The 22,430-nt window shown below is 32.3% G+C and overlaps 5 protein-coding genes and 1 long non-coding RNA gene across 8 annotated transcripts; 2 read left to right on the top strand and 4 right to left on the bottom strand.

The window, feature by feature from the left end:
* Positions 1-56: 56 nt before the first annotated feature.
* Positions 57-11,468, bottom strand: LOC123266276. Its single transcript, XM_044730432.1, has 7 exons — positions 10,932-11,468; positions 10,330-10,790; positions 8,680-8,765; positions 7,394-7,481; positions 6,877-7,046; positions 1,314-5,002; positions 57-376 (listed from the first exon to the last, which is right to left on the bottom strand). The coding sequence occupies exons 2-7, from the start codon at positions 10,338-10,340 to the stop codon at positions 155-157; spliced, it is 4,266 nt and encodes a 1,421-aa protein (XP_044586367.1). The 5' UTR covers positions 10,341-10,790; positions 10,932-11,468; the 3' UTR covers positions 57-154.
* Positions 11,469-11,663: 195 nt separating this feature from the next.
* Positions 11,664-12,760, bottom strand: LOC123265825. Its single transcript, XR_006509678.1, has 3 exons — positions 12,518-12,760; positions 11,800-12,410; positions 11,664-11,719 (listed from the first exon to the last, which is right to left on the bottom strand). It is a non-coding gene; the product is annotated as an uncharacterized LOC123265825 (long non-coding RNA).
* Positions 12,761-12,848: 88 nt separating this feature from the next.
* Positions 12,849-13,732, top strand: LOC123265271 (peptidyl-tRNA hydrolase ICT1, mitochondrial). Its single transcript, XM_044728959.1, has 3 exons — positions 12,849-12,995; positions 13,158-13,343; positions 13,432-13,732. The coding sequence occupies exons 1-3, from the start codon at positions 12,849-12,851 to the stop codon at positions 13,684-13,686; spliced, it is 588 nt and encodes a 195-aa protein (XP_044584894.1). The 3' UTR covers positions 13,687-13,732.
* Positions 13,733-14,019: 287 nt separating this feature from the next.
* Positions 14,020-16,122, top strand: LOC123265821 (clusterin-associated protein 1). Its single transcript, XM_044729741.1, has 5 exons — positions 14,020-14,272; positions 14,354-14,550; positions 14,610-15,008; positions 15,249-15,645; positions 15,713-16,122. Exons 1-5 carry the CDS (start codon positions 14,251-14,253, stop codon positions 16,015-16,017), a joined length of 1,320 nt encoding a protein of 439 aa, XP_044585676.1. The 5' UTR covers positions 14,020-14,250; the 3' UTR covers positions 16,018-16,122.
* A 319-nt stretch (positions 16,123-16,441) lies between these two features.
* Positions 16,442-20,545, bottom strand: LOC123265819. Of its 3 annotated transcripts, XM_044729739.1 has the most exons (7): positions 20,110-20,352; positions 19,548-19,613; positions 18,959-19,463; positions 18,334-18,826; positions 17,958-18,268; positions 16,698-17,233; positions 16,442-16,665 (listed from the first exon to the last, which is right to left on the bottom strand). In XM_044729739.1, exons 3-6 carry the CDS (start codon positions 19,450-19,452, stop codon positions 16,726-16,728), a joined length of 1,806 nt encoding a protein of 601 aa, XP_044585674.1. In that variant the 5' UTR covers positions 19,453-19,463; positions 19,548-19,613; positions 20,110-20,352; the 3' UTR covers positions 16,442-16,665; positions 16,698-16,725. The 3 variants fall into 3 exon arrangements, with proteins under 3 accessions (XP_044585674.1, XP_044585675.1, XP_044585673.1); XM_044729740.1 differs by lacking the exon at positions 20,110-20,352 and adding an exon at positions 20,514-20,545 and having other exon boundaries at positions 16,442-17,233; XM_044729738.1 differs by having other exon boundaries at positions 16,442-17,233.
* On the bottom strand, positions 20,362-22,330 carry LOC123265822 (tRNA-dihydrouridine(20a/20b) synthase [NAD(P)+]-like). Its single transcript, XM_044729742.1, has 3 exons — positions 22,135-22,330; positions 21,872-22,069; positions 20,362-21,311 (listed from the first exon to the last, which is right to left on the bottom strand). The coding sequence occupies exons 1-3, from the start codon at positions 22,209-22,211 to the stop codon at positions 20,528-20,530; spliced, it is 1,059 nt and encodes a 352-aa protein (XP_044585677.1). The 5' UTR covers positions 22,212-22,330; the 3' UTR covers positions 20,362-20,527.
* Positions 22,331-22,430: the final 100 nt, after the last annotated feature.

Raw genomic sequence — 22,430 nt, 5'->3', positions numbered from 1 at the left:
AACAAATATAACTAACTAACATTTAATACTTTTTTTTTTTTTTTTTTTTTTTTTTAATCAGAGTGTATACTCAGAGTTTATATGATTCAGACTCGGGAATGATGTGAAAGTAACGAGGTTTAGTACATATATACACGTTGAAATTCAGATGATGTTAACCGAGAAATTGTGAGAGATCGGGCAGTTTAAAACCACTAAATGCATTACTGGAAGCCGTAGCAAATGACGTTGATGAAAATTGTCTGGCAGATTGGTTGGAACCTGCTAGAGCGAAGCCGCATTGAGCTGTGCAGATTTCATCACGTAAAATGGCTTCGCGCGAAGCCTCACGTAATAATTGGTCACAATTAGTGACTCTTAGTGATGCGCACTGAGTCTGTAATTAAAAAAGCAATTATTACAATGGAATCCGACCCATAAAAAAAATCTATACTTAAAAATTTTAAACAGTGACCGTCTTTTATTTCTCATGCAATAATTACCTACAACAAAATTTCTCATGGCAAAAATATCTTCGAATATATTTTTTCATACCAAAACTTCTCATTTATAAATATTTTTTTTTTTAAATAAAAGGGCACAATACGGTTACCTATCCAAAAATTAATTACGGATCATTTTGACTGCTCAATTTTAAAACACAGTAACTGCAAAATTTTTATACCTGATTTTTTTTTAGTATTGCTGCATTTCTTATAACTTTTAGACCTTAATTTCAAATATTTTTTCTTAAAAATATTTATGTTCAAGTATTTTCTATTTATAAATCAAATTTTTTATCAATTAGGCGCGCAAACTTTTTTTTAATAAGAAAAATTTCAAAAAATCTTAAAATTGTCAGTTACTGTGTTTTGAAATTGGGCAGCTGAATTTATGTTGTGATAAATTTTCTTTTGAGAAATTACTGTACTTGAGATATTGTTTTGTGAGAAATTTTGACTCGGGTAATTTTTGCGGATTAATAAAGGCGAGGAGCCTTTTTAATTATGTTAAATTGCACTGTACTTCCTTAACTATTGACGTTTTTAAAGATATAAGCTCATCTTGATGTTACACTCATCAAGAGCTTTCATTTGAGTACCCCCATCAATTTTTCATATATTTATATATATATATAAATATATAAAAAATGCATGTGAGTACTCAAATGAAAGGTCTTGATGAGTGTAACATCAAGATGAGCTTATATCTTTAAAAATGTCAATAGTTCTCAAGATACAAGGTTATTTCGTAATTATGTTAAATCGCACTGTACTTCCTTAATTATTAACGATTAATAAAAGCGGGGAGCCATCTAAAACAAAATCACTTACGCCTTCGTCAGTACAGATGCAGCTAGTACAGGGAGTAGGAAATCCAGACTCTCCAATAGAAACCCTACGTCCTCCAATCTGGCATCCTCCATGCCTGACCTCCCTCCAGGGAGTGAAGTCCATTGCAGCCATAGTTCCGCAAGGAACTCTGGGGTTCAAGAAATTCGAGGGAAGATCAAAAGCAGCGCGCTGCATCTCAACATGCGAGTCCATGTTCTCACAGATGATCTTCGACAGCGTGTTCTTCCTGATTTCATTCAACTGACCTTCAGTGAACCTAATATTCGGATCATCAGTTTCGTACCAAAATCTGTCGCACTTCCTCAGCTGCCTAAACTGAATCGCAATGATGCACCCGAAGGTAGGACCCACAAGCCCACCTTGAAGAGGTCGTTCGCTCATTCCTCCAGGGAAGAGGTCAATATCATCAACATGAGCGTAAGTCCTCTTGAACCTCGCAATAACCTCCGGAGCCATTTCTCTGGACAGATCATCAAAGGTAGTCGCGCGTTTTAAATTGCAGAGCGCTCTGTAATGATTGTACGACGGGATTCCGTGGTCTCTAGCTCGCTGGACGTTCAACGCAATGAGATCTATCCCAGAGAAAGGTATCTTGTTGTTCTCAAACAGGTGGTTGGTGACTTCACCAGTAATAAACTGGTCCATGGTCTCCATGGGCGTAGCGACCAGCCCGCGGATCATTTCATCGATCATTCCTTGATCATACAACATGTCAGTATTAAAGAATCCGTCTCTTAGAAGAATCGGCGGGTCCATTGGTCGGTAGTTCTGGTCCATCCTCGGCAGATGCGGTCTGAGCAGCGAGTGTCCTATTCTGTAAGCAGCAGCAGCGAACTCTGTGACGATACTGGGATTGCAAGTGGGCGAGTACTCTTTATAATGCCCTTGCGGCAAAAGCTTGAGGCCGTAGAGGCTTATAGCATTCCAACCTAGCAATCTTGGCAAGAATTCATTGTAAGTAACGTGTTGCATCATCGCACTGACAATCCTCCGGGTTTCTTGGTAGAGTTTCTCTCCGTCCCAGTGAGGATTGACTCCCCTTAAGCCTTCCATGATTCTGTTGTGCTCACGGACCCACATTGTGTGCATGACGGTCAGCGCAGGCTGCTCGGAAGCTCGGCCGTCTCCGGCGATGAAGCAGTACCCGGACGCGGCCTTGCATTCAGGGTGAGTCGCAGATCTGGGCAGCAAATCTTTAGCTCTGCTTGGGTGGAGAGTCACGTTCATGCGTCCGTTGCTGCTGAACCCTCGCAGGACGTTGCCGATGCAGATGTTCTCTCCATAAACAGCAGAAGCGTCCAGGAAAGCGGTGTTTTGGTTGATCTGCTCCCGAGGACCTAGATGTTGTTGTCCTGGTAAAGATCTCATTGACGGGAAGCACAGTCGTTCACCAGTCGTTTCATTTATTGTTGGGTAAAAGTGATCCCCGGGAGGAACCGGAAAGGGGTTGCACTCTGGGTGAACAGTGCGAGCTGAGTCACAAGATCTACAGCTGGGAATCGACTCCGCGAAGCCCTTGTGGATGGGGGTCATTGTCAGGTCGTGGTCAACGAACTGGGCGAACTGCATCACCATCAGCGTGTACCGGTTGTGGAGGTTTGAAATATCCGGGTGAATTGTTCTTGATATAATTCTTGGATTTGGCAAAGGAGCTCCGGTTACTGAAGTTATTCTCGGCTTGGAGACTCCGTCTTCATAAGCCGGTGGTAAAAGCCGCGCAAAGGTCGTCAGTGATTTGCCAAGACTCGGGTTGCGCAAGTTGTTGCAATGACCTGTGAAAGTACGGTATGGTGTAGAAGGATCGCAGGTGCCTTCTTCTGGCGGGCAGTCTATCTCTTCATGATTGGTAGCTCGGGAGTTCCCTAAAAAGTTAGTAAGGTCAACGTTTTGAAGCAAGTCTGATAAGTCTCCGTTGTTTGAGAAGTCAAAGTCGTTTGAGTTTCCAAAGACCTGTCTCTTGCGGCGCTTAAGACCGTGAGCTCCGTTTATTATTTCGTTGGTGATCAATTCATAGAATATTGAAGAGTTAGCGAGGATCAGTGCGTCTTTATTAGCTTTTGAAAAACTAGCAGCCGTACCAGCTGGAGATCTTGGGTCTGCTGTTCTCTGCTGCAGCCAGGAGTTGTACTCAAGTTTCTTCCTTGAAATCAAATCTTGCTCAGCTTTTTTGAGCGCTAAGGTCAAAACTTCCGGGTCAATTAGCGACTCCTTGTTGATCCACTGGTTAGATTGTATCTTAAGCGGCGTCATTTGGTCATCTTGACTGACTTTAGGAGACTTATCAGCGTCTTCATTGGCTTGGTCAGTCTTTTCTCTCCAGGCGGACAAATCAAGCGGAGCGAATCTGTCGCAATCGATCTTGGTGTTTAAATATTCATCGCTCTGGATAAAAGCCATCGGCTGTATCGTCGAGACTGCTGCGTTGGCACACAGCAAGTTACTTAGACTGACTCGTTTGATAGCCTTGAGTTGGTCTCCGGTGAAACTGGACGGTGGTAAATCATTCTCGTACCAAAATCTGTCGGAGTTTTTGAGTTTAGCAAGCTGGTTTATCAGCAAGCAAGAAAAGGTCGGTCCGACTGCAGCGCCTTTCTCAGGAGTCTCAAGAACTCCACCGACTAACAAGTCAATGTCTTCGATGCTGTTGTAGATGCTCTCCAACATTGCGACATCCTCGGATTTTATGAACCTTGTAGGAGACCCCGGGGCCGCGGCGCAGTGCTCCAGGAAGGCAAAGTACCCGGGAATTCCGTGGTCACGTGCCATGTGGATTAGTAAAGTGGTGGTGTTCCAGATGTGGGGCATCCCGTTGTAAGCGTACCTTGATCTGAGGGACTCGATAATGTCGAGATTGAGCCCCCTGGCAACGTAATCGAGTTTGTTCTCCAGTGTGGCGTTCATGTCATGCGGGTACCTCGATAGTGATGTAAGCGCTGGAAGAACTGCTAACGCAACAGCGTCAAAGGCTCCGGGTCTGTTCGCCGATGAGTAATCACGATAAAATCCATTGGTAGCTTCTTTAAGCTGTTTCCCAACCGCAGATTCTCCTAAAACACTCGGAGCGAATTCCTGCATAGTAATGCGCTGAATTTGCGCAACAACCGCTCGGCGTGCTTCTAAAAAGAGCTTAGAGTCGTCCCAGTGGGGGTTTAATTGCTGGATAACACTGGCGACGCGGTTGTGCTCGTTTATTATCACCGAGTAGAGAAATTTAAGCGGGTTGTCCATCTGGGTGCAAGTGTCGCAGGACTCGATGTTGACAAGGCCGTTTTTGTAAGTTCGAAGACGGTTCATTTGTCCGTCGGTGCTGCCGTAAATGTCCGAGCCGTCTAGGTAACTCGAAGCGCCGTTCATCTGCTCACGGGTCTCGAATTTACAACCGTAAGCACTTCGTGCCGGGACGGCTCTCATGTATGGCGTACATTCCCCGATATAATCATGGCTCGTGTAGCACTCGGGGTTACGATTATCTTTACAACATCGTAATGTATCGAGACCAGGTGTAATTGGCATTGCGATGTCGCGGAGAACTAGTTCGGCCCACAGGCCTGTAAGACTCGTCAATGCCTTTCGCTCTTCACGTGTTGTCACTTTATGGAGTCGAGTGATGATGTCGATTGGTGATGGTAGAGCATGACGGCTTACTGATGATCTTGGCTTCGATATACCTAAGGAATATTAATACGGGTAAGTAGAGTTGTAATCATTCATTCATTATTTTACAGCTATTATATGTATATATATTTAATAATAATAATAACTAGCAACCTTGCGGTCACTATACGACTGCTGTGTGAACTATAAATAAATAAAATTTTGCTTTATTAAATAATGACTTTTGTTAAATTGCACTGTACTTTTTTAACTATTGATCTTGTTAAAGATATAAGCTCATATTGATGTTACAATCGTTAAGAGCTTTCACTTGAGTACCCACATGCATTTTTGATATATTTTTCATATATACATATATATAATATATTATAAATATATAAAATATATGAAAAATTGATGTGGGTATTCAAATGAAAGGTCTCGATGAGTATAACATCGGGATGAGCTTTTATCTTTAAAAATATCAATAGTTTAAAAGATATTTGTTAAATTGCACTGTACTTTCTTAACATTGACATTTTTTAAGATACAAGCTCATCCCGATGTTATACTCATCAAGAGCTTTCACTTGAGTACCCACATGCATTTTTTATATATTTTTCATATATACATATATATATATATATATATATATATATATATATATATATATATATATATATATATATATAGTATATATAAATAGATAAAATATATGAAAAATTGATGTGGGTACTCAAATGATAAGTCTCGATGAGTGTAACATCGGGATGAGCTTATATCTTTAAAAATGTCAATAGTTGACAAGATACAATGTCATTTCTTAATTATGAAACGTTGAAAAGGCACAAATTCAATTTGACTTTTGCAATGACATTAAATTTCACTAAAACCGATTTTATCATATGACTATCCTGAAGACAAAATTTTTCTTATTCTCTTAATAATATAGATAATAATAATAATAATAATAATGGACGTATTTATATGGATTGTATATATTGACTTACGCCCGCATTTATTATGTATGCTAATAATAATAGCCTCATTATTTTTTATTATTGTTATTGTTACATGTTGTTGATCTCTGACTGTATAATTCAGACAGAAGGTATATTTATGTATTGTGACTACCATTTATATAAATATCCTCAATATTAAATTTTGATAATTATATGTAATTGGCGCGAGACACTACTGTATCTCCAGATTAATAAAATATATATATATGTATATTTAGCGGTTTGCTGAAGAAATTTTAGTTAAAGAAAAAGTTTATAAAGATTATTATTATTTAGTATAACAAAACAAGTCACTAATTTTTATGAAAATTAGAAATTTTTCTCATACATTCATAAACATTTTTGTTTTTTTATTAAGTAGAAAGTTTCCAATTCTTTAAAATTTTTTTGAAGGTCATATCAAATTTTTAAAAATAACTTCAATGATTTTAGTATTAAAAAAAGATGTTGGATAAATTAGAAGAGTGAAATCATAACTAATATCCATAGAAACATATTTGACTGATCAAATGACGTGTATGTGACAAATGCTAACACTGAGGTATATGTACTAGCTGTTTAAATTATTTTGTAGAAATCGGAACGTGGAGCGACAAGAAGCCAGCAAACAAGAATAAGAAGGAGCGGTATGAACCGCGTTCCAATTTTCACTTTCCATTCTTGACCCGATATAAGAAGAGCTACGTGCCCGTGAGCAACAACCATTTGACCATCAACTTTCTTTCTTCCTCATATATACATTCAACTTGTCATCTTATTTACGCTATAATTATTTTTTACCGTCATTATTGTTATTACAAAGCAAGAAAATATTCCCGCTAAATAAAACACGCCGCATAATCACAATGTCATTGAGGTATTACTCTGTTATGATATTTCAGACGTTCAATAACAACAATAATGTAAATAATAAATAAATATTTTACCATCACTGTAAGCAGGTGGAAGAAATTTTAGGAAAGGCGAGCCTCGGGCGCCCCACGATGGATGTCTTACGTTGTTACAAGTCCCAGAAGGAGTCCGGTACTTGCTCGGCGGGCAAGGACTTTCCCAAACATCTTCACAGGCACTTGAGTTTCCATAATTTCCTTGGCTCCTGTTACATAACAGCGAAATTATTATTTATTTATTTTTTTTTTTATTATCTATATATTATATATTTATTGTGTCCTCATTTTATAGATTTAAACCTATCATGACAGCTTGCGTCATCATTTTACCAACGAGTTTTACTTTCACGGCCATCATGACGACCTAGTCTAATCGCGGTAATGTCACAGACTGCCAAAAGAATTTAGAAAAAAATTTTGCCAACGTTTCTCTTTAAATATAGACATTTTTTAATACAATACTTAAGAAGAAATAACAAGGTTTGATTTTTTTTATTTAAATAAAATTTTCTTCAAAGAACCTTCTAAAAAATTTTTTACAATTAAAACTTACCGAGCATTCCTTCTGTAAGCGTTTAATTCGGTCTCTATCGCGGCGCGAGCTCGCGCCTGAAGATCATCGTCCACTCCATATAAATAATCTGAAAGAAGAAATATTTAAATAAAAATGTGTTAATTACAAAATTAAATTAAGCTTGAGTTATGATTATAGAGGTTTAACATTTCTAAATTTAATAATTTGTAATAAAATAAAATTTAAAAAATTTTATAAATAATCTAATTTTAAAAATTTCATAAATAATCTTAAAGAAGAAATATTTAAATAAAATTATGTTAATTATAAAATTTAATTAAGTTTGAGTTATGATTATAGAGGCTTTTGACATTTCTAAATTTAGTAATTTATAATAAGAATAAAATTTTAAAAAATCTAAAAGGATTTGATATCAATAAAATGGCGAGTCTTTTTGTACGGGAAAGCAAGCGAAAGTTCGTATTACGTTAGTATAAGTATGTGGGTGGATAGGGTAACCATATATAAATAGATATAAAAATTAAAAGTTCATATGTATCAACCGCTAATGTAATTACTTACGTGATCGTAATATAAATGATATAACTAATTATTTAAATGTAAATGCAATTATTGTATTTGCAATTGTTAAATAAATTATATGTGGATAACATTGTTAGTATTACTTCATTTTTTAACTTGCATTACATTTTGTTTGAATTTTTTTAAAGCAATACAAATTAATTATATTCTTTTAACAAAAGTATTAATTATTACTTTGGCCTGAAAAATTATGAAACCATTTAAAAAAAAATTTACAAGAGATTTAAATATATACAATCAGTGACATTAATCTTAATTTTGTTTAAGCTATTGTTATATATAATAAATATTCTGTCATATTGAAGTGAGTAATCTCGACTTTCAAATTTATATTTATTTTTTTTTTTAATTTTGTTTATAATTTAATAATTTAATTTCACTCTAATTTGAATTTTTCCCATCTTATGAATATACAAGTAATTAAATGAAACTTCATTGAAGAATAATTTCTACTATAATTAGAGAGAAAAAATTTCTTGCTTATTAATAATACATGAAGAATAATTATAGGTATGTAATAGTTTTAATTATTATAGAAAATAATAGAGGAACAAAGTTATTCAATAAACTTGTATTACAAATTTAATTGCAACTTAAAGCGTTAAAAAAATATTACTATTGTAAAATTACTCAATTTAATTTCTTAAAATCCATAAAATTTTAAAATAATTTTATTAGTGAGTTAATTTGTGAGAAAAATTTTTTTATTAAAATTTACTCACCATTTACATCAAAGTGTTGATTGTGTGGCGGCGAAATGGCATCGTTAGTCACTACAAAAGTTACTACTAAAAAAATCGAACAGCTTCTGAAAGAAAAAAATAAAATAAAATTACTTAACAAATGCATAAAATTACGATCGGATAATTAATTATAAAAATATTGTATACTTTCTCTAGCGTATAGAAAAAAAATATGAAATCTAATAAAAAAGACATCGATAATAGATACACGCTGGGAAGAAATGAACAAGTTGTGCTTAAGAATTACAGAGTTAATTGTTGGTATGAAAAACCGGCGGGCATGTGAAATAATGATAACAGTTTACGTATATGTAATAAAAATAATTTCCCTAAGGCCAAGTAATGAATTAATAAACCGTGTACTGATAGGCCAGGGACAGGGACACTCTCTTTCGATGACGCGTGGCAAAAGTCGCACTCACTCTCTCCTTTCTTTTTATTTTTACCCGGAATTTTAAAAACTGTTCCCTTGATTAAGCTTTTTATTCATTCCCAATTAAATATAATCAATTTATTCTTCTGCTTAAACCCTCAATATCTAAAAAAAAAAAAAATAATAAATAAGAGTAGCTATAAATTATTTTGAAAAACATATCAAGAAAATTTTAATTATTAAAATTGGATGTCAGTAGGTCAACATCTGAAAAGGTAAGAGAAATCGTTTTGGAAATATTTTTCACTTTTCCGATCTATACTTTTAATCATATTCAATATATTATATATTAATTTAAATTATAGTGATAGTTATTTTATCATTATTGTTGTTATTACTATTTTATTTGTTATTAGTGATATTATTATATTATTTATCTCTTTTTTTATTCATTTTAAGGAGCTAAGGCTTCAGGGCCTAAAATTTTGAAAATAAATAAATAGTTAAAAAATTAAAAGCATCTTAAATATTTGAGGATAAATTCACATCTCCCGGAAGAAGAAATGATTGCTCGTAACACTCAAGCTTCTTTGCTCTTTAAGTGAAAGTGCTTTCACGGTTTAATCGGTTTTTCATCCCAGCAATACAATTCACTATTACTTACCAGCGTACTAATTAATACTCGACAATATTCAAGGACATATTCGCGACAAGAATTCCGAGTAATTGTGTTAAGTTGACAATATTGACATACATATTTGCTCAATTTAATCAATTTAATAACTGTAACTAAACTTTTATAGTAACATAAAACAATACTATTCTTCGGAAAGATGATGCAAATCAATAATTAGCCGTAATGGTCAATAAAAGTTTGAATAATGAGATTGCGATGTGGTTCTCCTTGACTCAAAACCTTACCCCGATATTCAGCTTCACTATTAAATCCGCTCATCTCAATTACTCACACGGGATCTATAAACTACAAACTATAAACTGCAAGCCAATGAAAGTTTACTCGTTTATTATGCAATAGTATAATTTCTAATTTTTAATTCAATATCAAATGCCAATAATTCAGCTTTAGTTATATAAACCACCACCATAAATAAATAAATTTATAAACCGCTTATCAAATTGTGTCATATGTTGCGAAACATACGGGTCACATGCGCACAAAGTACCGGGAAAATTTTTTTAAATTATTTCAAGCAATGCTACCACTAAGTACTCTAAAAAACTTATTGAAGCTTCACCTTAAAAACATGGTCCCTCTTGTTATCAGATTTCTTCTTTATTTTGCTCCTCCTGTTCACTGATAATTATTTAATTTCTTGCAAATAGTGTCTTAAGATTTAACTTTTGGGAGGCTGAGTAAACCATGGAGCCTTTTTATGGTTTCCTGGTTCAGTGGTTGCTACCCAACAAACTGAACTCGCAAAACGAGCTTCGGTGCTAGAAACTCGGCCAGAAGTTGGAAGTCGAATGGCTCACATATAAAAAGGAGGGAGTTTAAACCGCCTCTCTCTTTAATTCCTTTCCTCTCGATGGACTTTATTCCAAAATTTATAAACAAAATTATAAATTATGTTAATTCATTTGTTTACCCATTCGTTCGTTTGCTGTCCTGGGGCTTCTTCTTCTTCTTCTTCCTGTTCTTCTTCTTTACTATTTGCTTCAAGCTCACCCGTGATTTTTAACTACAATTAGTGAACTACTGAGAAATAAAAAAGAAAAAAAAAAAAAAAAAAAAAATTCAAACGTATTAGTAAAAAAAAAAAACTAAAATAAAGTTTCCGTATCGTTTGAAGATACAACCGAATCTGAGCGTGAGCAAGTTGATGAGTTCTGTATTTACCAGGTTCTCCTGCTGTACCTTTCTCGTTATTTAATGACGTTAAAATCCCTTCTCTTCGACATCTTCACCGCTTGTTTTCTATTGAATAGCTTTAAAAAGTGAGTGTTTTCTTTTTATTATTGGTTAATAATAATTATAATATCAGTTTACATAATTTTTAATCGTAAGTTACTTGGACTAGTTATTAGAACATTATTTTTTTTTATCTCTTATTTGAATATATTTAATTTATTATTCATAATTAAAATCATACTGTTAAATGTTTATTTAAAAAAGATTCATGCAGCACCGTCATACTCGCCGAAGAAGAGGTGGTCGGATCGGAGTGGTGTAGAGGAAGTCATGGGACTTTAAGTCACGAGGATTTTAGTCACGGGACTCAGTGAAAGTGTCCAAGAGAGATAGAGGAAGGTCGCGTCCCTCTTTTAACGAATGAGCTAATGTAAGAGTGTGTTTTTACTTGTTTTATTTGTATACTAAATTTAATATACCTTACCCACTTTGTTCTTAAATATCCCACATACTATTATTTCTTCTTTAATCATTGTTATTTACATTTTTTATCAATACCTAAAAATTATTATTATTATTTGAGTTTTTGGAGTAAAATTTTTTGAAATTTATAATAATAATAATAATAATAAAAATTTTTAGGTATTGATAAAAAAATGTAAATAATAATGATTAAAGAAGAAATAATTTAAATTTAAATCTTCTTCTTCTTATTATTATTGTTGTTGTTGTTGTTGTTATTGTTGTTATTATTGTTTTTTATAAACATAATACACCTGTAAGACGTAACGATAAATAATAAAAAGGTGATGCTAATAAAATACTTATGATAATCTGTGTTACAATAAGAGCTAACCGTATCCTTTGTTCTTCTAAAGGGTAGATTGTTATTATTATACAGAATTAATGTTAATTTATTCATTGTATATGGTGATATACGAGAGTAGGCCATATCTCAGCAGCTAAAGACGTAAAACCCGGACCTTTACGTAAATTAATTCTTCTTTTTGGACCTATTAAGTTTGGTGTGAAACAGGCGCTGGGATATCCACTAAAACAACATAAATACCTCCATATAAAATTTTTAAAAGGATTTATACCGAATTTTAATATATTCTGGGAATATTAGATTTTTTTTCAGGTATATACGAACATCAATGATCGAATCTTCTGGTGGATAGAAATATAATACATACATATGTTGTAGCAATGGGTAAAACACACATTAAATCAAGTGTTGTCAAGTTTTACCCGGATCTTTACTATTATCTTATTTTTCTATTGTCTATATATTCGTATATCCTGAGTATTTAATTTTTGCGCAATATTTTTAGATATTTTTTTCACATATTGATTACTCAGTCATTATTTCCGTCACTTCTATTATGCTGAACAACGATCTAGGGTTAACTTGTGCCCTATTTTGGTGATTAATTGTTGTAATTATTTACCGAGGAAATTTCTTCTCTGGAATGCAATAAAAAATTATTAATAAATCCGGTTTTGCGTTTCTGGAATTTTATTTTATTCTCAGAAATAAAAGTCTCATCAGTTTTAATCTTTTGATACTTAACTTAACAATCTGTCGAAACCGGATGTTTATATTCTTCTCTTTTTTTAGTATTATTATTAAGTTATAATTGTTACTTCTATCATTTTTATTTTTTAAATATATTCTGTCAGTTTCTTGCGCAATACTCGATAGATGCCATCAATTTCATCAATTTTAGTGGTTTCTGTTGCGCAAGACATTATCGACAGTCGTTAATAAAATTATTGACTAGGTGGCGCTGTTGTCCAGAGTACTATTTACAATATTTACAATATCATAAAATAAGAAAGGTTATTTAATAATTAAAACTTGTATTTTTATAAATCCTATAATTATAAAAATAAAAATAAAAAATGAATTCTATTAGTTTTAAAATTGCTCAAATTTTGAGCAATAAAATTTCTTCTTTAAAAAGTGTTCGTAATTGTTCATTTAAAAATATTTACTCACAAGAAAATTTATATCCAAATAGTAAAAGTCAACTTTTTACACCAACTTTTGTAAGTTTGTTTTTTTTTTTTTTTTTAATAATTATTACTTAAAATTAATTATTATTATGTCATTTTTTTAGTAACAGCTGACATTTATTTTACTAAAAAAAATTTTTTACTTTCTAAAAATAACAATAATGTTAATTAAAAATTTTTTTTTTTAATTTTCAGGTACCAGATAAAGATACAAAGTTCAGCGGGTTTATTCCAATGGAAAAACTTACGATAACTTACAGCCGAAGTAGCGGCCCAGGAGGTCAACATGTCAATAAAACAAATACTAAAGCTGACATACGATTTAACGTTAAAGAGGCCTCGTGGTTATCCGAAGAAATCAAAGAGAAATTATTGATTCAGGTTTGACTTTTATTTATTAAAATATATCAATTTTAAATCAAGTTTTAGAAGTAATTCTAATGACAATTTTTTAATAATTTTATCCTAGGAGAAAAATAGAATAAACAAAGACGGATTTTTGGTAGTAAAGTCTGAAGTGACCCGTTATCAAACTCTAAATGTTGCTGATGCTCTAGAGAAACTAAGAGCTATGATCAGGAGGACAATTACTCCAGAAAAAGTCGAAGATCCTGAGAGTGAAGAGCTGATGCGCAAGAGGAAAATCAAAGCTGCTCGAGAACGTATTTATGAAAAAAGAATGCGCTCGCAAATAAAACAAGATCGTAATATTACTCTCGACTAAATTATATATTTTAAGGAATAATTAATAAAATAAATTTGTGTAAATAGATTTAGTGTACTTATTACGTGGAAAAATTACCATTATATTTTTTATTCTAATAATAATAATAATAATAAAGTTAGCCGACATTTTTTATTTTTTTTTATTTTTCTTAATTTATTAAATTATAACTAAAAAATATTTTTAAAAAATTGCACTTATAGTTTTTGAAGTTTTTAACAAATGAAAAAAATTTTTTTTTTAATTTTTTGTAATAATTCTTTAATAGAGAGAATCATAAAAATTTTCAGATGTCGGCTAACTTTATTTTCATTTATTCTATTGCTGTAAATTACAAAATTTATTGAAAAATATTTGAAGGCTGTATTTCGATAAAAATTACTAGCAACGGCCGTCATAAAAAAATGAGGTTTCTATTCTCACCCTATAATATATGCTGTGTTGTTAATTTGGTTGCCAAGGTAACTAAAGCATGACACTGAATTATAATAAAGTTTCAAAACACTTTAGTACACTTGTAGATAGCTATTATTTCCAGTGGTTTTACTAAACTAATTTTTTATAATGTCTTGCCGGGATTTACGGAGTAAGTTTTATTTATTTAATTATTTATTTATTAAAATAATAATTTTTCAATGAAAAAAATACAAATAATAAATTATTTCAGATTTTACTGAAACAATGAGATTCTTGGGTTATCCTAGATTAATTTCTCTGTCAAATTTTCGAGTTCCAAATTTTTCTTTAGTCGCCGAAATTCTAGTCTGGCTGATTCATCGCTTTGATCCCGATTCAGATATGACTGCTGAGTATGAAACTGTAGAAGATCGCGTGTCAATAATTCGACGGGCCGCTGAATTTATTGTAACTATAAAATAATTTCTTTAAAAGACAAATTAATTAAATTAAAAAAATGTTTACAGGCAATAAAGACCAATATCAAATTGAATACAAAAAAACTGTATCAAGCTGATGGCCATGCAGTTCATGAGCTTCTAAAAATAGCGACAGCGTTGTACGAAGCGCAGAATAAGAATGCTGAGGATGAAATAATGTCTGGAGAAATGTTGAATCCTCTGGTGATTGACATCACCGATGAGCTGTCAGAATTGAAGACTACCAGGCAAATGGCCAGTCAGTTGACAGTCAGCGGGGCTAGTTTGTTTGACTTGTTGGGGAGAGAAGTTCAGCTTAGGGAAGTCAGGAATAATAAAGCTGCAAGACAATTCGATACTTCCCAAATAGAAATAGCTTTGAAAGATGTTATTGATAGTATGAAGAAGGATATTGATGATACTCGGCGACAGATTGATAATGTCAAGGTGCGAGTTTAATATTTAATATTAATCAATTATTGTATAGTTTGATTGATATGTCAGTCGTTAAATATTTATTTTCTTCAGGAAATTTTTAGTTATTAAATATTTAAATAATTAAATTTTAGTAATTAATTTTTAGTCATTAAATATTTTAATTTTAATCATTAAATTTTAGTTATTAAATATTTAAATAAATAAATTTTAATAAATAATTTTTAGTCATTAAATATTTATTTTCTTCAGGAGACCGAGCAAAATTTAGAAACAAAAATTGAAAGACGACAAATGGAATTAGAGAGGAATAAAAAAAGACTGATGACCTTGCGGAAAGTCCGTCCAGCATTTATGGAAGAGTTTGAAAAATTAGAAGTTGAACTTAAAGGAGTTTATGACCATTACTTGCAGAAATGCCGGTACTTGGCATATCTAGAGCATTTGTACGAAGACATGACCAAGGTCGAGCAAGAAAAGTTTGAGCAGAGACAAGCGGCTACCAAGAGACAATTAGAACAACTTAGAGGTGAGGACGCGAGTTTTGAAACTATAATGGAGGGCAATGACTCGATTTTCACTAACAATATCCGCCCGTTGAATCTTGATGAAGCGGAGAGAAGCTCAGACAAAAATGACCAACCTGGAGGTATTTTTTAATAAATTTTTCTTTATTTATTTATATATTGTGATTACTTATATAAAAAATTTTTTAGAAACTACTGGAAGAGCATCACGTGTACAGTTGAACCAACGAAGAATATATGGGACAATGTCAGGCAGGCCTCGCGGCTTGCGCGAAAATGACAGTATCGGTTCGCTGGATGACAGCGACAGCGATCTTCTGATTGATGGCGACCTTGATGACGACGAGGAAGATGATGACATTGATATTGAAAACGTCGGAGGCAATTTATTAAACTCTGTGACAAGCCATGAGATAACTGCCTCGCTTGATTTTAAAGGAAACTCGGAAAAAAGATCAATCAGTAAAGCTGGGCATGTTGATGAAGATTTTTAATATTAATATATCATAAATAAATAATATAATACTTATTTAATCTAGGTTTTTAATTCTACAATCGCCGTAATTTATTATTATTTAATTAAAGCACCATTAATAATACTTTTAATTTTAAATTATAAATTATTATTATTATTATTATTATTATAAATACCATTACTTTTTACAATTTTAATGATTAAAAAATTTTAGCGTTAAATTACGTGTGCATTACAGTCTCGTGTAATTTCTTTTTGACTAAAAAATAGTTTTTTTTTGTATACAATACAATTAAAAGTGATGATAAATATCATCAACGATAATTATTGGCCGTTAATTATTGAGCAATTTTAAAATTTTGATATTTACAGTTAATTAGTCAAAACATTTAATTAAAATAAAAAAATTAGAGCCTGACTTTTTTATAATTAATAGTTAGTTGTTTTTTATCAATATATTTAGAGTTTTTTAATAAATATTCTGCAATTTTTGGCCACAATTTCTTACAATATCCGAGCGCATGCATACATACCACTTTTTTTTAATTTTTTTATTAGATATGCTTGATAAATTTTATTTTATTGATATTTTATTTCATTAAAAAATAACAAAAAATACCGTGCTTGCTTCTGTATATTCGTAAAAATAATGTTGACAAATATGGTTTATTATCATTAATCATAATTAATATTACTATCATCAATATAATTTCTATAAATAATAATGCTACCTCGTTTGAATATCATCTGGACTACTTGGTACGAGAGGTGACAATGCAGGCACTGCTTCAAGCTCGGGAAGAACACATTTGTCATTAAGTTCCGTCCAAATTTTATCAACATCTTCAGCCAATTTGTCGCGATACTTGTAAGCAGTCCTGTCGATAATCGACGGCGTTTTAATGCAATCATTACCACCGAACTCACAAACTCTGTAGTGGTGGAGGATCGCTGCGTCTGCCGGGACATTTAGGGTTCCATGTCCAGGCAAAAATTCCCAGACAAAATGATTTCCAGCTTCTATTATGTCTTTTGGCTTGCATATGTACTTGGAACGCTGTTTGTGGGGGTGTAATTTTGATTTACGGCGTGTTTTACGGAGTGTTATCAATCCGGCTTCTGTTGGCGTCTTGCTGACAGTTACCCAGGGATCGTCAGGCCATTGAAGATAGAAAAATGCATTTTGGAATGAAAATGCGCTACTTGTTTTTGGATTTACTCTGCTTGATATCCATCTAAGTTTAATAAAATACATTTTTTTTTTAATATAATAATAATAATAACTAGCAACTTTGCAGTCACTATGTGACTGCCGTGACTTGTAAATTATAAATAAATAAAATTTTGTTTTATTAAATAATGACTTTTGTTAAATTGCACTGTACTTTTTTAAATAATGAAGTTTTTAAGGATATAAGCTCATCCCGATGTTATACTCATCAAGAGCTTTCATTTGATTACCCACATGCATTTTTGATATATTTTTCATATATACATATATATAATATATATATAAATATATGAAAAATTGATGTGGGTACTCAAATGAAAGGTCTCGATGAGTGTAATGTCGGGATGAGCTTATATCTTTAAAAATGTCAATAGTTTACAAGATAATTGTTAAATTGCACTGTACTTTCTTAACTATCGCCGTTTTTAAAGATATAAGCTCATCCTGATGTTACACTCATCAAGAGCTTTCATTTGAGTACCCACATACATTTTTGATATATTTTTCATATATAAATATATAAAATATATGAAAAATTGATGTGGGTACTCAAATGAAAGGTCTCAATGAGTGTAATGTCGGGATGAGATTATATCTTTAAAAGTGTCAATAGCTCACAAGATACAAGGTCATTTCTTAATTATGTATCTATCAATTTTATCATATGACTATCCTGGTGACAAAATTTTTCTTAATCTCTTAATAATATAGATAATAATAATATTTACCGAATTAATTGTAAAATAGTATCATTATGCCGTGGAACAATAAATTCATCAAGATCCAAAAGAGCAACATACTCATATTTATACATTGAACGATATAAACAGTCATTAAGAGCTGCAAAAAGGCCTTCAGTACGTATTTCCCGTTGTGATATCATGTCAAGATGATGCCAAGAAAGAAAAGTCACTAATCCACGACTTTGATAATCCTTTAAAACACAATCCGCTTCTGCACCCACAGTGTCGTTGTACAAAGTCACATGATTGACTCCCAATATTCGATGAAGCTCGATGAACTCAATTAATTGTAAAACCTAAAATAAAAATTATTAGTAATTATTAATGGTAGTTATAAATAATTAAAATAAAAAAAACTTACTCGATTGTAATCATAATGAAGAGGCTTAACACAAATAGCAAGATCTTGTCGGGTGTTGGGCCGATTTTCCGGACGATTTTGTATAAATATTCGATTCGCCGGTGCAGTACGTAGTTTAGCGACGACGCTGACCGATTCCGGGAGAGATAACGCCTTGGAATCGGACAATGAGGGCGCTTGATTAGGCAATTGACAGATAACGAAACACGCGCTGTATTTCAGGTTCCAGTTTTCTCTTATCACCTTTATTTTAGCCGCGACTGTCACTGATAACGTCACGTTGGTGTTGTTTCGTTCGAAGCGATACCAAAGCCGGCACCAGACTCGCTCTGGGGTTCGTGTTTTCGTTGCTCCGATTATTCTTATTAAGCCCGGGGATTTCCCGATTATTTTTCCTTTTTTTGACTGGATCATACTCAGGCTGGAGCTTCCTCCGTTCCGACTACCCACTGCTCGGTCGTCGTAATACGCCGAGTAAACAAAAAATTTGAATCTGAAACATTTTTATTTAAAATAATTTAATAAAATTTTAATTAAAAAAATTTAACAAAATTTTTATTTAAAAAAAAATTTAATAAAATTTTTATTAAAAATAATTTAATAAAATAAAAAAACAATAAAATACCTCGTATTAGTAACTGGCAACCATTCTGCATCAGTCATCTGCAAGCTAGGATCCAGCGACGGCAGTCTAACTTCAACACTGGGGGGTAAGCTGGACATCCCCCTCGGATCTGAAGGAATAGCTTCAGCAGCTTTCGATTCCAAGTTACTGTTCATCAAAAGCAGCCCGATTTGAGCGTCAAAGCCTCCCTTCAATGTTGCGTAGTCATCAGCGACTACTTCCTCGTAATCAGGTCGGTCGAGGGCCGAACCCATTCGATGACCGCTCCTATGACCTCCAAACGCCCCTGTTCTGCTATTTCCCCGCTTTTCGTCAATTAGAAATATCTCCGTCAGCACTATTATCCCAAACACTGCGAAGAACATCACCACCAGCATGAAAGACATGTTAGCCCGGTCTTTCAGGACTCCGGAGCTCGACCGACTGTTCAAGCTCGAGCCGCTCCCGGACAACACGCTGAATCCTGTACGTCTCGCTCCCATTCTTGTCACCATTATGCCGCTACCTATATTATTAAAAATACATTTTTTATTTTTTATTTTTAAATGTATTGATCAAAAAAGAATGTAAATATTTTTACTGTACTCACTGATCCATCAACAAAGGACTGACAGCTTGTCATTGAGCTCATAGATGCTCATCGTGGTTTATTATTCTGTAATTATGTAACGACAAACATAAACATAGTCGTAATTATTTTAATTTACTGAAAATTTTCCAGTTTCATTTATCCGCTTAAGTAATTGGGGCTTTAGCAATTTAATTATTTAGAGTGAGAACTGGTTAATTTTTTTACACATTCTTTGAGGCATAAAAAATTTTTTTTTTTATTTAAAGTAATATTTAAATTATTTTTAAACTAAATTTTTAGTAAATTAAAATTTGTTTTTAAAAAAATTTTTTTTAAAATTAATTTATATATTTAAATGATGCTAATTGTTCAACACAAGTGTGAATTTTAACATAGTATTTTTTTATACATTTTAAAATAAAAATTTTATTTTTTTTTTTTTAACAGTTCAAAAATTCAATGAATTTTTATTTTTTTAAAAAGATTAAATATTTTTAATTCTCAAATTAATAATTAATAAAATTAATTTTAATTTCACTCAAGAGTTAATTAATAAAATTAATATCTAAGTAACACTCACAGTTAGCGGCGGCATTATTAGACCACTTGGTTGTTTCAATATTTGTGTAATTAATCAAACGTTACTAGATTTTCGGGTAATATTATTGTTTATCATTATTATTAATAAAATCAAACAATACAAACAAAATAAAAAATAAATTTCACACACAGATCAGCGGAATAATTTTCATTATTAATTCCAAATTTAATAGTAATTATTTAAAAAAATAGAGCCTGGAAAAAATTTTTTTGTCAATGAGTATGCCACAACTTCTTTCTGGATAGTAAATATATTTAATATATTACAGAAAATGAGGCGCGCACGCGTCGCTTGCCGATCGATTTTACAAATGTCAAATATTTTTGCTTAACTTTTCATTGTTACTGTACATTTATTTTTCTAAAAAAAAATCATCAACTAACCGGTTGATGCTCAGTCAATTAAAAAATCCAGAAAAAAATGATTCATTAGTATCTGGATCATCCATCAGAACATCCAAAAACTTGCGCTTCTTATCAAAACTCTTGATATAATAATCACAATCAATGGGCTTGATAAAATCCAAGTCTGAGCGGACTCTAGGCTTTAAATTATAGTAAGACTCAATGAAGTCGTAGACAGATTGGGAGTTTTTGAGAACATTGAACACCAGCCGCTCTTCGTAGGGCAAGATTTTCTCCAGCATGAACACGAGATGCTGATGCATGACGAGGAACTTTGTCGGGATCGCTGAAGAAATATCAAGCCAGTCTTGAACGCAGCTGAGAGGAGTCACGGGAGCTCCGGAGAAGATTGCTGGGTTCTTCAGCATCGCGCTAGCCACCATGACTCCTTGGCACTTGGACTCTTGGTGGAGCGCCTCGGCGTCTTCTAGGGACCTGACGTTGCCGTTGGCTATCAGAGGAACGTCAACGCAGTCGCGGATCAGTTTCAGACCCTCCATGTTGATAGGTTCCTTTCTCATCTGCGGAGTCCGCGCGTGGACTGTCAGGAACGACACTCCAGCTTGTTCCATTGTTCTGCAAAAGTTCACGCTCTTTTTTACGTCATTCAGCAGCCGGATTTTTACGGAAACTGTAAAAGGAGCCGGGATGCGATTTCGCACTTGCAGAACTAGGTCTTTGACCAGCTGCGGGTTCTCTAGTAGCCGCGCGCCGTAACCGTCGCTCATTACCCAGCTCTGAGGACACCCGCAGTTTAAATCCACTCCACTGCAGTATCTATTAATATTAATTAATTAATTATTTTTTGTGTTTATACTTTGAAAATAAAATATTATAAATAATTATAATGAAAATTAATTTAGCAGATATTTTATCATTTTTTTAATAAATAAATTATGTCAAAAAAAATGAGAAAAATAATTGACATTTAGAAAATAAAAAAAATAAAAAATGCAATTTTTTAGAAATTTATTTATTAAAGAGACTGCTAACTTTAATTTCATAAAATTATAAAAATTAAGTTTATTTTTAAATCAAATTAAATTTATTAAATAAATTAAATTTCAGTATAATTTTTGAAAAAATATTTTTTCTAATTTAACATAAATAAATTATGTCAAAAAAAAAAAAAAAAAAAAAATTGAGATTTAAAAAATGCCATTTTTTAGAGATAATTTTTCGGAGCAAATTTATTTATTAAAAAAAATTAAAAAATGATCAAGAGACTGCTAACTAATTTTTAAAAAATAACTTTTTTTAATTTAATAAATAAAAAATGTCGGCTAACTTTAGTATTATTAAATTAATAATAATAATAATTCCAATTAATTACTTACGGAGCAACTAATTCAGCAGCATCAGCAAATTCGTCTGGATTTTTAGCTGCAAATTGAACAATCAAAGGTTTATCTCCAACATTTGTTGAAAATTCATTGTCACGCGCTTCTTTGGCCTTCACAAAGGAATCAGCCACGATCATGGGTGTAAAACAAACATCGCAGTTGTAACGTCTCACTAATGTCCGAAAAGCTAATCTGTTTTAATAAAATACGGTTAATTAAATTTTCATTGATTATAGGATTTAATTTAAAATACTTACTTGCTGTATCGCACCATTGGAGCGCAAACTTTTGTCATTTCTGGTGAGTTTAACAGTTCTAAAATGTCTGTTGACATTGTGCATTATTAATGTGGTGATCGGTTTATTTTTTATAATATTTGAAACAATAATTTTAATTGTTCTAACCAAAAACAACGTGGTATGTCAAAACAAATGTGACAACAAACAAACTCCCTCTAAAGAGAATGTAAAAAAAATATCAGCTGTTGATAAAATAAAATTTGACATTTGGAAACTGACTTATCGAATTTTAAAGGCTTGTTTTCAATAAGTAC

This window comes from Cotesia glomerata, linkage group LG5, assembly GCF_020080835.1.
Source record: "Cotesia glomerata isolate CgM1 linkage group LG5, MPM_Cglom_v2.3, whole genome shotgun sequence".
NCBI classification, from domain to species: domain Eukaryota; kingdom Metazoa; phylum Arthropoda; class Insecta; order Hymenoptera; family Braconidae; genus Cotesia; species Cotesia glomerata.
Note: the sequence above shows the minus strand (reverse complement) of the source record. Positions and strands in the feature narration are given on the sequence as shown.

Bases quoted from the DNA above. Each gene is read 5' to 3' on its own strand.
- LOC123265271 (XM_044728959.1), top strand. From the start codon at position 12,849: ATGAATTCTATTAGTTTTAAAATTGCTCAAATTTTGAGCAATAAAATT. The intron at 12,996-13,157 runs GTAAGTTTGTTT...TTTAATTTTCAG, and splicing joins AACTTTTTACACCAACTTTT to GTACCAGATAAAGATACAAA. The intron at 13,344-13,431 runs GTTTGACTTTTA...ATTTTATCCTAG, and splicing joins AAGAGAAATTATTGATTCAG to GAGAAAAATAGAATAAACAA.
- LOC123265822 (XM_044729742.1), bottom strand. From the start codon at position 22,211: ATGTCAACAGACATTTTAGAACTGTTAAACTCACCAGAAATGACAAAA. The intron at 22,070-22,134 runs GTAAGTATTTTA...TTATTAAAACAG, and splicing joins CCAATGGTGCGATACAGCAA to ATTAGCTTTTCGGACATTAG. The intron at 21,312-21,871 runs GTAAGTAATTAA...TAATATTAATAG, and splicing joins GCTGCTGAATTAGTTGCTCC to ATACTGCAGTGGAGTGGATT.
- LOC123265819 (XM_044729740.1), bottom strand. From the start codon at position 19,452: ATGGTGACAAGAATGGGAGCGAGACGTACAGGATTCAGCGTGTTGTCC. The intron at 18,827-18,958 runs GTATTTTATTGT...AAAATGTTTCAG, and splicing joins TTGCCAGTTACTAATACGAG to ATTCAAATTTTTTGTTTACT. The intron at 18,269-18,333 runs GTAAGTTTTTTT...TTTTTATTTTAG, and splicing joins TTCATTATGATTACAATCGA to GTTTTACAATTAATTGAGTT.
- LOC123266276 (XM_044730432.1), bottom strand. The intron at 5,003-6,876 runs GTAAAATATTTA...AATATTCCTTAG, and splicing joins TCCACCTGCTTACAGTGATG to GTATATCGAAGCCAAGATCA. The intron at 377-1,313 runs GTAAGTGATTTT...TTTTAATTACAG, and splicing joins GCATCTGTACTGACGAAGGC to ACTCAGTGCGCATCACTAAG.
- LOC123265821 (XM_044729741.1), top strand. From the start codon at position 14,251: ATGTCTTGCCGGGATTTACGGA. The intron at 15,009-15,248 runs GTGCGAGTTTAA...TATTTTCTTCAG, and splicing joins GACAGATTGATAATGTCAAG to GAGACCGAGCAAAATTTAGA. The intron at 15,646-15,712 runs GTATTTTTTAAT...AAAATTTTTTAG, and splicing joins CAAAAATGACCAACCTGGAG to AAACTACTGGAAGAGCATCA.